Source organism: Mercenaria mercenaria, chromosome 17 (genome assembly GCF_021730395.1).
Source record: "Mercenaria mercenaria strain notata chromosome 17, MADL_Memer_1, whole genome shotgun sequence".
Taxonomy (NCBI): Eukaryota; Metazoa; Mollusca; class Bivalvia; order Venerida; family Veneridae; genus Mercenaria; species Mercenaria mercenaria.
In genome coordinates this window covers 17,903,624-17,916,137 of record NC_069377.1, presented here as the reverse complement: position 1 = coordinate 17,916,137, position 12,514 = coordinate 17,903,624, and the positions used below count along the sequence as shown (strand labels likewise).

At 36.3% G+C, this 12,514-nt stretch overlaps 1 protein-coding gene across 3 annotated transcripts in view; it reads right to left on the bottom strand.

Moving 5' to 3' along the window:
- Positions 1 to 12,006, bottom strand: part of LOC123537554 (CWF19-like protein 1) — a 281,916-nt gene extending 269,910 nt beyond the window's left edge. For all 3 annotated transcript variants that reach the window (XM_053529211.1, XM_053529213.1, XM_053529212.1), the window contains exon 1: positions 11,879 to 12,006. In XM_053529211.1, the coding sequence (XP_053385186.1) occupies positions 11,879 to 11,901 (23 nt within the window). In that variant the 5' untranslated portion in view covers positions 11,902 to 12,006. The remainder of the gene's footprint in view (positions 1 to 11,878) is intronic.
- Positions 12,007 to 12,514: the final 508 nt, after the last annotated feature.

The window sequence follows — 12,514 nt, the reverse complement described above, 5'->3', positions numbered from 1 at the left end:
AATCAATAGGGGTCATCTGCTGGTCATTACCAACCTCCCTATCAACTTTCATGATCCTAGGCCCAAGTGTTCTTGAGTTATCATCTGGAAACTGTTTTACTGTTCAGGGTCACTGTGACCTTGACCTTTAACATACTGACCTCAAAATCAATAGGGGTCATCTGCTGGTCATTACCAACCACCCTATCAACTTTCATGATCCTAGGCCCAAGCGTTCTTGAGTTATCATCCGGAAAGCGTTTTACTGTTCAGGGTCACTGTGACCTTGACCTTTAACATACTGCCCTCAAAATCAATAGGGGTCATCTGCTGGTCATTATCAACCTCCCTATCAACTTTCATGATCCTAGGCCCAAGTGTTCTTGAGTTATCATCCAGAAACCGTTTAACTGTTCAGGGTCACTGTGACCTTGACCTTTAACATACTGACCTCAAAATCAATAGGGGTCATCTGCTGGTCATTACCAACCTCCCTATCAACTTTCATGATCCTAGGCCCAAGTGTTCTTGAGTTACCATCCGGAAACCGTTTTACTATTCAGGGTCACTGTGACCTTGACCTTTGACATACAGACCTCAAAATCAATAGGGGTCATCTGCTGGTGATGACCAACCTCCCTATCAACTTTCATGATCCTAGGCCCAAGTGTTCTTGAGCTATCATCTGGAAACGGATTGGTCTAGATTTCGACCGACCGACCGACATCTGCAAAACAATATACCCCTCCTTTTTCAAAGGGGGGCATAAAAATTATGAAATGGATTCATTATTCTATACCATATACTTTTTGAGCTATGAGCATCACAAACAAAAAATCCACTATTTTGGCTATTTCAAGGGCCATAACTCTGTAATAAACGCTAAAATTCTCAAGAAGAATGCCAAGTGTGCAAGGTCACATTATGATAAAGACTCAAGCAAGGTTTCATGAATTTACATTAAATACTTTTTGAGTGAGGCACATAATTAGGTGAAAATGTGCACTTTTTGACTATTTCAGGGGCCATAACTCTGGAAATAGGGGGCAGACCCTGATGAAAAAAGGAGGTGCGCAAGTTCATATCATGATGAAGATTCATGCAAGGTTTCATCAATTTATATCAAATACTTTTTGAGCTAGGCTTGTCACAAGGTGTAAATGTGCATTTTTGACTATTTCAGGGGCCATAACTCTAAAAATAGGGGGCGGCGCCAGCAAAAAATAGGAGGTGCGCCAGTTCATATCATGATAAAGACTCATGCAAGGTTTCATCAATTTATATCAAACTTTTTTAGCTAGGCATGTCAAAGGTGAAAATGTGCATTTTCGACTATTTCAGGGGCCATAACTCTAGAAATAGGGGGCGGACCCAGATGAAAAATAGGAGGTGCGCAAGTTCATATCATGATTAAGACTCATGCAAGGTTTCATGAATCTATATCAAATACTTTTTGAGCTAGGCGTGTCACAAGGTGAAAATGTGCATTTTTGACTATTTCAGGGGCCATAACTCTAAAATTAGGGGGCGGAGCCAGACGAAAAATAGAAGGTGCGCAAATTCATATCATGATAAAGACTCATGCAAGGTTTCATTAATTTATATCAAATACTTTTTGAGCTAGGCGTGTCACGAACTTCGGACGGAAGGACGCACGCACGCACGCATGGACAAGAGCAAATCTATATGCCCCCACCACTCATGGGGGGGCACAATTATTCCCGGTTAATTCTGACTTTTAAGTTGGTTGAAATATGCACCGTCAAAACGAAATGAAGTTAACGTCAGACGTTAAAAGTGTACTAAGTTATTGGACTTATGCATATAATAACCATTATTTGTGTTGGGTTTACACCGTTTCTGAACAACCTTAAATTATGTCATGGCGGTCTGCTTTCACAACCTGTCTTTATAGTTTCTAACCAGTAGGTACTCTCCGTAAAAAAGGACAACTTTCTCACTTCATGGTACACTGTAGCTAGTCGGGCTCGAACTTTATAACATCTCTGGATTCCGGGGAAAATTGTATTTAACTATTTATGAAACAGTTGAAACGGATTGAAACCAATTAATAATGCAACACGCCGTTCAATAAAGGCTGCAAATAAATCCTACAAACAGACACTGTTAACTTGGTTGAAAAACGCGGGAAAAGACGTACGTTTTAACTGTGCATAAACTTCCCAACTTTCGTAGCATTGTAACGTGAAAATAAACTCGGTAGTCAAGGAATTTTATAATCTTATTCTATTCAAAAACATTTCAGGAACATTTTCAGAAAATTAAAAAAAAATCTATGGAGGAGAGAATGAGCAGTAAAATGTTTGATAAGAAGTTTCATTTTTTCATTACGCGTTTTTGTGTGTAACATGCATTCATGTATAGAAGTGTGAAAATCAAAATCGGAAAGAAATCGGAAAATGGCTTACAAAATTAGAATACGCTTAAAATGAAATTTATGTTGTTGTACACTTTTTTGTGATTAACGTATTTTTCCCTTAAATACAAACAGTTCTTTGTGAAATTTTGATGCACAAAATCTGCGCGTGAAAATGGGGGTAGGGGAAAAATTAAGACAATACAGCGAAAACGAAGTCGGAGACCCCCGATTTTTTTCACTTATTTTACAGTAAAATAAATTTATATGATAACTTTAGATTTAAACAAGAGGACCATGATGGTCCTGAATCGCTCACCTCTTCCCACATGATCCAGTTTTGAGTATGACGTCGTTTTTTCTATTATTTGACATAGTGACCTAGTTTTTGAGCTCATGTGACCCAGTTTTGAACTTGACCTAGATATTATCAAGATAAAAATTCTGACCAATTTTCATGAAGATCCATTGAAAAATATGGTCTCTAGAGAGGTCACAAGGTTTTTCTATTATTTGACCTATTGACCTAATTTTTTAAGGCACGTGACCCAGTTTCAAACTTGACCTAGATATCATCAAGGTGAACAGTCTGACCAATTTTCATGAAGATCCATTCAAGGGTATGGCCTCTAGCAAGGTCACAAGGTTTTTCTATTTCAAGACCTATAGACCTAGTTTTTGATCACAGTTGACCCAGTTTCAAACCTGACCTAGATATCATCAAGATAAACATTAGGACCAACTTTCATACAGATCCCATGAAAAATATGGCCTCTAGAGAGGTCACAACGTTATTTCATTATTTGATCTACTGACCTACTTTTTGAAGGCACGTGACCCACTTTCGAACTTGACCTAGATATCATCAAGATGAACATTCTGACCAATTTTTATGGAGATCCATTCACAATTATGGCCTCTAGAGAGGTCACAAGGTTTTCTATTTTCAGACCTACTGACCTAGTTTTTGACCGCACATGACCCTGTTTCGAACTTGACCTAGATATCATCAAGATGAACATTCAGACCAACTTTCATGAAGATCCATTGAAAAATATGGCCTTTAGAGAGGTCACAAGGTTTTTCTATTATTTGACCTACTGACCTAGTTTTTGATGGCACATGACCCACTTTCAAAATTGACCTAGATATCATCAAGATGAACATTCAGACCAACTTTCATACAGATCCCATGGAAAATATGGCCTCTAGGGAGGTCACAAGGTTTTTCTATTATTTGACCTACTGACCTAGTTTTTGATGGCACGTGACCCACTTTCGAACTTGACTTAGATATCATCAAGGTGAACATTCTGACAAATTTTCATGAAGATTTCATGAAATATATGGCCTCTAGAGAGGTCACAAGGTTTTTCTATTTTTAGACCTACTGACCTAGTTTTTGACCGCACGTGACCCAGTTTCGATCTTGACATAGATATCATCAAGATGAATATTCAGACCAACTTTCATACAGATCCCATAAAAAATTTGGCCTTTAGAGAGGTCACAAGGTTTTTCTATTATTTGACCTACTGACCTAGTTTTTGATGGCACGTGACCCAGTTTCAAACTTGACCTAGATATCATCAAGGTGAACGTTCTGACCAATTTTCATGAAGATCTTGTGAAATATATGGCCTCTAGAAAGGTCACAAGGTTTTTCTATTTTTAGACCTACTGACCTAGTTTTTGACCGCACGTGACCCAGTTTCAAACTTGACCTAGATATCATCAAGATGAACATTCAGACCAACTTTCATACAGATCCCATGAAAAATATGGCCTTTAGAGAGGTCACAAGGTTTTTCTATTATTTGACCTACTGACCTAGTTTTTGAAGGCACGTGATCCAGTTTCGAACTTGACCTAGATATCATCAAGGTAAACGTTCTGACCAATTTTCATGAAGATCTCATGAAATATATGGCCTCTAGAGAGGTCACAAGGTTTTTCTATTTTTAGACCTACTGACCTAGTTTTTGACCGCACGTGACCCAGTTTCGAACTTGACCTAGATATTATCAAGATGAACATTCTGACCAATTTTCATGAAGATCCATTGAAAATTATGGCCTCTAGAGAGGTCACAAGGTTTTTCTATTTTTAGACCTACTGACCTAGTTTTTGATGGCACGTGACCCAGTTTCGAACTTGACCTAGATATCATCAAGGTGAACATTCTGACCAACTTTCATAAAGATCCCATGAAAAATGTGACCTCTAGAGTGGTCACAAGCAAAAGTTTACGGACGGACGGACGGACGGATGCACGGACGGACGACGGACGACGGACACCGCGCGATCACAAAAGCTCACCTTGTCACTTTGTGACAGGTGAGCTAAAAATCTATGGACCAGTTTTCACACACTACTCAGTCATTCCGCTCGAAAATAATAATTTCGTAGAAAGATTTTGGCATGATTTTTGCATTAAGTAAGCATTCGTTCGGCGAATAGTTGGAGTGCATATTTGAAAATTACATCACCGTATAGGTCTCAACGGGCATGTTATATTAAACGAAAAACAAGAGCTGTCCGTAAGACAGCGCGCTCGACTTTTCTCAGTGCTTGACTCTGAATTAGAGCTTTGCCAGTAAAAAAAATTCTAAGTTAAAAAGGGACATAACTCTGTCAAAATTCAAACAGAGTTATGAGAATTGTGTCTCCTGGTGTAGACTTTGATAGTAAATAACTATTTTGAGTTTCAAGTCAAAAGCTTTAACAGTAACAGAGATATTTGACTTTTAACAAAAAATTCTAAGTTAAAAAGGGGCATAATTCTGTCAAAATTCAAACAGAGTTATGGATGTTGTTCCTCCTTGTGTAGACTTTGATGGTTAATAAATATTTTAAGTTTCAAGTCAAAAGCTTTGATAGAAACAGAGATATTTGACTTTATCAAAAACTTTAACCAAAAATCCTAAGTTAAAGGGGCATAGTTCTGTCAAAATTCAAACCAGAGTTATGAGAATTGTGTCTCCTGGTGTAGACTTTGATAGTAAATAACTATTTTGAGTTTCAAGTCAAAAGCTTTAACAGTAACAGAGATATTTGACTTTTAACAAAAAATTCTAAGTTAAAAAGGGGCATAATTCTGTCAAAATTCAATCAGAGTTATGGATATTGTTTCTCCTGGTGTAGACTTTGATGGTTAATAAGTATTTTAAGTTTCAAGTCAAAAGCTTTGATACAAACAGAGATATCTGACTTTATCAAAAACTTTAACCAAAAATCCTAAGTTAAAGGGGCATAATTCTGTCAAAATTCAAACCAGAGTTATGAGAATTGTGTCTCCTGGTGTAGACTTTGATAGTAAATAACTATTTTGAGTTTCAAGTCAAAAGCTTTAACAGTAACAGAGATATTTGACTTTTAACAAAAAATTCTAAGTTAAAAAGGGGCATAATTCTGTCAAAATTCAATCAGAGTTATGGATATTGTTTCTCCTGGTGTAGACTTTGATGGTTAATAAGTATTTTAAGTTTCAAGTCAAAAGCTTTGATAGAAACAGAGATATTTGACTTTATCAAAAACTTTAACCAAAAATCCTAAGTTAAAGGGGCATAATTCTGTCAAAATTCAAACCAGAGTTATGGATATTGTGTCTCCTGGTGCAGACTTTGATTGTATATAACTATTTTGAGTTTCAAGTCAAAAGCTTTAATAGTAACAGAGATATTTGACTTTATCAAAATTAAAAAAAAAAATTCTAAGTTAAAAATGGGCATAATTCTGTCAAAATTCAAATCACAGTTATGGGGATTGTTTCTTCTGGTGTAGACTTTGATGGTAAATAAGTATTTTAAGTTTCAAGACAATAGCTTTGATAGTAACAGAGATATCTGACTTTATCAAAAACTTTAACCAAATATTCTAAGTTAAAAAGGGGCATAATTCTGTCAAAATTCAAATCAGAGTTATGAGGATTGTTTCTCCTGCTGTAGACTTTGATAGTAAATAACTATTTTAAGTTTCAAGTCAATAGCTTTGATAGTAACAGAGATATCTGACTTTATCAAAAACTTTAACCAATGGCGACGCTGACGCCGGGACGAGTGCAATAGCTCTACTTTTTCTTCGAAAAGTCGAGCTAAAAATTACTTTTTGAATTAAATGGACACCCCGAAATTAATTAATCGCCGTAAAAACGGCAACGTCACAACCAAATAGGGATGGGCTAAAACGTGATTTTTCGACACCATTTGCCTAAAAAGTGTGCATTTGATCTTTTAAATAATTGTACATCGTGTGAAGATCAACTTTTGCTATTATTTAATCATGTTATCAAGGATGCAACTTGTTTTTGAAATTCCCGCATATTACGCCTTCTTTACCTTAAAGTTAATTGCAAAATGTGGTCTCTATCGTGTTCACAAGCCAAAAATAGCAAATTTTGGCCCTTTAAGGGGCCATAACTCTCAAACCCATGATGAGATCTGGCCAGTTTTCGAAAGGAGCTGAGATATTATGCCAATACAAGTTGTGTGCAAGTTTGATTAAAGTTGATTGCAAAATGTGGTCTCTATCGTGTTCATAAGCCATAACACTCCGTCTCATGGTGGTGAACATTTGTGCCATGTTACATCAAAATCCCTCCATGCATGAAGAAATGCTCCGGACAAAGTTTTCATTCTTGTATCCTTTGACCTCTGTGACCTTGATCTTAGACCTAGGGACCTGGTTCTTGCGCATGACACTCCGTCTCATGATGGTGAACAATTGTGCCAAGTTACATCAAAATCCCTCCATGCATGAAGAAGATATGCTCCGTACAAAAAGTCATTCTTGAATTTGAACTTTGACCTCTAAGTGTGACCTTGACCTTAGATCTAGGGACCTGGTTCTTGCGCATGACACTCCGTCTCATGATGGTGAATAATTGTGCAAAGTTTCATCAAAACCCGTCCATGCATGAAGAAGATATGCTCCAGACAAAGTCTGTAAACACCGCCCGCCTGCCCATCCGCCAGGGACGTTCCCGTAATACATCCCGTTTTTCAAACAAGCATATAAAAAGACTAAATAATTATTATTAATACAGTTATACTATTGTGATATAGGGCACACAATGGCCTCCAAAAAATAATAGCCAACTTTTGAACCTATGAAAAAATAATAGCCAAAACTGATGCGGATCTGTGTGCGATTTTTACGATAAAAATAATAAATTTTAACATATATACTTTCTTAATTGCTTCAAAAAGTAGTAGGCCCTAACAGAGGGTGTGGGAATCGGGGATTCAGGGAAATTACCTCCTAATATTGGTGGTGGGGTCCCATACCGACAATAAATAAAATTTGTATTGTATTGTATTGTATTGTAAATTTATTTGTTGATTTTTTTAGCTTGCAGTATCGGCCATGTTTCTAAAATTAGAAACAAGACTTGGTTTCCCGATAATTTCTGGGTTTAATGTGCAAAACAAATATTTATTATGCCAGAATTGTCTTGGTAAAAAAATTAACTATTAAAAATATCTAGCCTGTAAATATTTCAACAAAGTCACGTTCTTTTCAAATTCTGAAAATTCGAAAAAAAAAGAAAAAAAGATTTTGTTCACTTTGAACAATTTCATTTCAGATTAAAAATACATATAGATCTAACCTAGATTCTGATTAAAGATATTTTGAAATCGTCGACAGTTAGGGCAGTTTATAATATGTTTGTAAAGATAATTAAATTAGCGGTAACTGTAGATTGCAATTTAGGTTTTGATCAGGAAACTGCTGGTATAAATTGGTTTAATTGTCGTCTGCCGAATATAGAGTTGTTAAAAATTTGCGTTGGCGATTTCAAATGTTCCCAAAAAGTAGCCTGCCAGTTCAATCTGATTGATAGCTAGATAAGTAAGATTAACTTCCGGTCATAATCGGTTTAATTGTCGTCTGCATCCTACCGCCTTAGGCAATGTGATCGGCATAGTTGACACGAGTTTGGAATACACGAGGTAATAAACAGTCCGCTCTATTGATTTTCTATACTAGCTGATCGCGGGTTACTGTCTCACTTGGCATAATTATTTATGTAGCTTTTGAATAAAATAATCGCCAGCTCCTGTCGCCAAAATGAAAAAATATTCGCCATTTAAATAAAATAATCGCAAATGGCGATAATGGCGACTGACAGCGTGAGCCCTGGTGATCTTAGTTCAGATGTAACAATTGCCTGATGCGCTCTGAGGGAGAAAAAAATCCCTGCTCCAATTTTCGCACGTAATGTACTGACTAATTAATCTTTTTAAAGCTTTATGACACCTATAATTAAATCTTACACAACTGAATTTAGATTAAAGGTGTTGATTTAATTAAATTCGGTGTGAATGAATCAACTTTGACAACACAAGATAAACTAACCTGACATTTAGAACTATTTTTAATGCCAGGCTACAAAGTGAATATACGCGCGAATCAAAGGGCCATTATCAAAAGTATTTTATACTTCTTAATTTTGTGTGAGTGTAGAAACCAAAATATTTTATTTAATTTTAAAGGAGCTCCGATTTATCATATTTTTATTTTCTTTTAGTCTGTCACAAATGTGAATACATGTATATTTTGCAGTGACCGTGCCGCAAACACGGATCTACTTATAACGACGGTCATTGTTGAATATCACGTCTGGAACCCATAGAATGAAAGGTTTCTTTCTCGAAGTGATTACTGGAACACCCAGCAGCATTACACATCACTGACATATAAATAATAAAATATAACTTTAAGCAAGGAAAAACGACGAACACTAGTGAAACATGCAACGCTTTCCAATTCCAAATTGGTGTTTACTTTCACCTCCACTTGTTGCTACACAACGCGATACACTGAAGTGCCCGGAAATACGACCTGATCAATCAATGTTTTATCATTTCTAAAAATAGAAGATCAACTGACTTGTACACAAATACGACTATTGATTAAGAAATCAATTACTGAGGATCTGCTAGCCATCCTGTAACCAGACGGCTAGAACGCAGGCTAGGCGGCTAGACGCTTTCCTTATGGATATTAAGTGAGATTGTTACATATTTTATCAATTTTTCATAACTTTTCAATTTATCTATAAGTTTATATTTAGGATTTTTGTGTATCAGTTATATATTGTGTCAGATGTCTACAGCACTATAGCTGTATCGGAAGGCAGTGGCTAGAGAACCGGAATAGGTTCCCTAGACAGCGAACTTATTCGTCTGGAACCGGTTCTCTAGCCAAAGTACCGTGTATAGACTAGGGAACCGGAATTTTACTTCTATGCATAAAGCTGCCGAAATTCACTTTGTTTCTTTTGGTAAGTATTATGCATGTATCTTAATAAATTTAACATTTCAATTTTCAGCAAGCAAAGCCCTTTCATTTATCTGTGTTTACCGTGTCTCCAAAAGTGTACTCGCCGCATCCTGTCCGCCATATTGGAATGATAAATAATCTAGTGCGAATGAATGCGGAAATAGTCAGCATTGGAGCAAGCCGAAATAACTTGAAATGTAAAATTAAAAGGTATAAAACAATAAAAGAAACATTTGAAACAAATTAAGTAATTTCTGTTAATTAGTATTGATCACATTCTTTGAACGTGAAATGCCGAGGTGTTACAAACTGATCAAAGAATCCGCATGAAGTTTTAATGGCATTAAATAAGTTTGTACATCTATAAACATGTAATGACACAATTACAATTCAATAATATTTTATATTTAAATAATTTTAACATAGTACTTCCCTTATGGAAATATTATAGTTTGCCGCGAACACTTGCTGCGATCATGCCGCGAATATCCGGCGGACATGCCGCAAACACTTTTGATACAATTGGTATAATTGTTCGCGGGATGTTCGTTTGGTGTTCACTTTTCACATGCAAATTAGTTTTGCCGCGAACAAGCTGCCGCGAACAAGTAGCTGTGAACTTCCCGCGAACAAGTTGCTGCGATCATCCCGCGAACTAGTTGCTGTGAACATCCCGCGAACTAGTTGCTGCGAACATCCCGTGAACTAGCTGAAAACCATCTCTACAGAAATTGTGTACAAAAAAAGCATGTACAGAAAAAGTGCAAAAACAAATAAATTAATAGGAATCACAGATATAAATTTATTGAATAAACTTGAACACTGAGGATGTTACAAATTCAAAGTGTCGATGTCTGAACTTTTTCATATCATATTTGGAGCATTTTAAACAATGTTTTAATGATAAAAATATGTTTGAATTTTGACTGTTACTTGTCATTTCAATAACAGTGTCAGAGTGCATGTATTCATTTCATCCCAATGTTTTTCTTCACACTGCTTATAAGTTATATGTATCACTACAAATCTGTCATAGTTTTACATATTAATTATCAGACTTATGAAGCTTAGAAATTGTCAAAATAAGCTAGTTTTATATTTCTTTTTAGATAATCTGATACAGCTCTGCAAAAGGTTAAGCATATTATCTATTTCATTTTCAAAATTCCTTATGTTTACTGAGATATATGAGTATAGATATTAAACATAAATTTTCTGACTTACCACAAGAAAGTATATATTCCTATCAGCCTCTAAGAATCACTTATAAAAACTGTCTGTAATGCACACAGATTTCCTTCTAAACATGTCCAGAATATCTGGTTGTAATTAACTTATCAGACTCATACTGTGACCTTACAGATAATGTTACAAATTAATTGATCTACTATTACCTGCTCTTATAAAAGTTCTTCAGTAACAGTTTACCAAAAGATTATAATCTTCTAAGTTCTTCTCGCGAACATGCCGCGATCTTTGGTCTTCCTGCGAATATCCCGTGAATTAGTATCAAACCAATCGCGGCATGATCGCGGTAGCAGCGAATATCCCGCGAATACTTCCTGTGAATAGGTATGTTCGCGGCATGTTTGCAGCATGTTCGCAGCTTTTTGACTATTTCGTAAGGGTTGTTGAAAGCAAATAACATTTAAAAACAGGAAAGTGAGTTTCACGCATTTATTCGTACTAGTTTATATCATTCCAATATAGCGGACAGTAAACGAAGATAAATGCAAGGGCACGGTAAAATTAATTAAGATAACAATATGCAAGACATTTACCAAGAAACAAAGTGGATTTGGGCAGCATTATGCATAGAAATAAAATTCCGGTTCCCTAGCCTATGCGCGCTATTTTGGTTAGAGAACCGGTTCTGGACGAATAAGTTCGCCGTCTAGGGAACCGATTCCGGTTCTCTAGCCACTGCCATATCGGAAATCTCAGTGGTATCGTTTCTTATTGATAGAATTTCAGACTCCTGCGGATACATAATAGTATCGATACAGCTACATCTACAGTATACTGCCCAACAATCAATACTGATTATAAAATGTATACTGATTATCGGACCTCTACACTCCGGGTCAAGAGGTCCGGTCACCGGACCCCTAGCCACTTCAATTTTGACCCGATGAACGTATCCGGATTTTGTTCCTGTCCGGATACTTGTACCCAACAAAATGATTTACCAAACGCGTATCCTATATTGTTTATTTGAGTGTGATACAAATATCTTACATGCGAAGAGGTTTCGATGTCATTACAACAAAAATCTGCTTGAAGGCCTATCAGCTTGAATGTGAGTTGATTGAGTTGTTGTTCGTTTCGTTTCGTCAAAGCCTTCTAATGGCCGTGTTGTCTCTCCGGTATATACCGTACACGTTATAGGCTGAACACCACTAAATCCAGCTGTTCTTTATTTCATATAAAATCCACTCACTTCATAACGGTGTTTCGACATTTTCTAGCATATCTGATTTTCAGAGACTTATATTCCCATAAAGAACTAGATCGCTACTTTAGAAAAACAAAAAGAAAAGGGGGTGTTAACTTTTATATAAGACAACTACAGTTCGTTAAATACAACCCGCTGAATTTACTACTTTTCGCTTCTTTCAATTTCTCTTTTTGTGACATTAAATTCTTACGCCGCCATTTTTATCTAGCATGCGATAGGAACATGCCGATTTCATTAGAATGCGAAGTGATACATACTGAAACGCGGTAGGGTAAAAGTAAGCACGTTGCTGCCGAGAAAATGCACTAGGAAAGGAAAAAAGATTAGTACTATTTATATTTGGACTACTTGTGACTAGACCTGCGGAGGCTTACATTCTATTTGGTAGTGATCAGCCTTATAAGAGAAATTTTTTG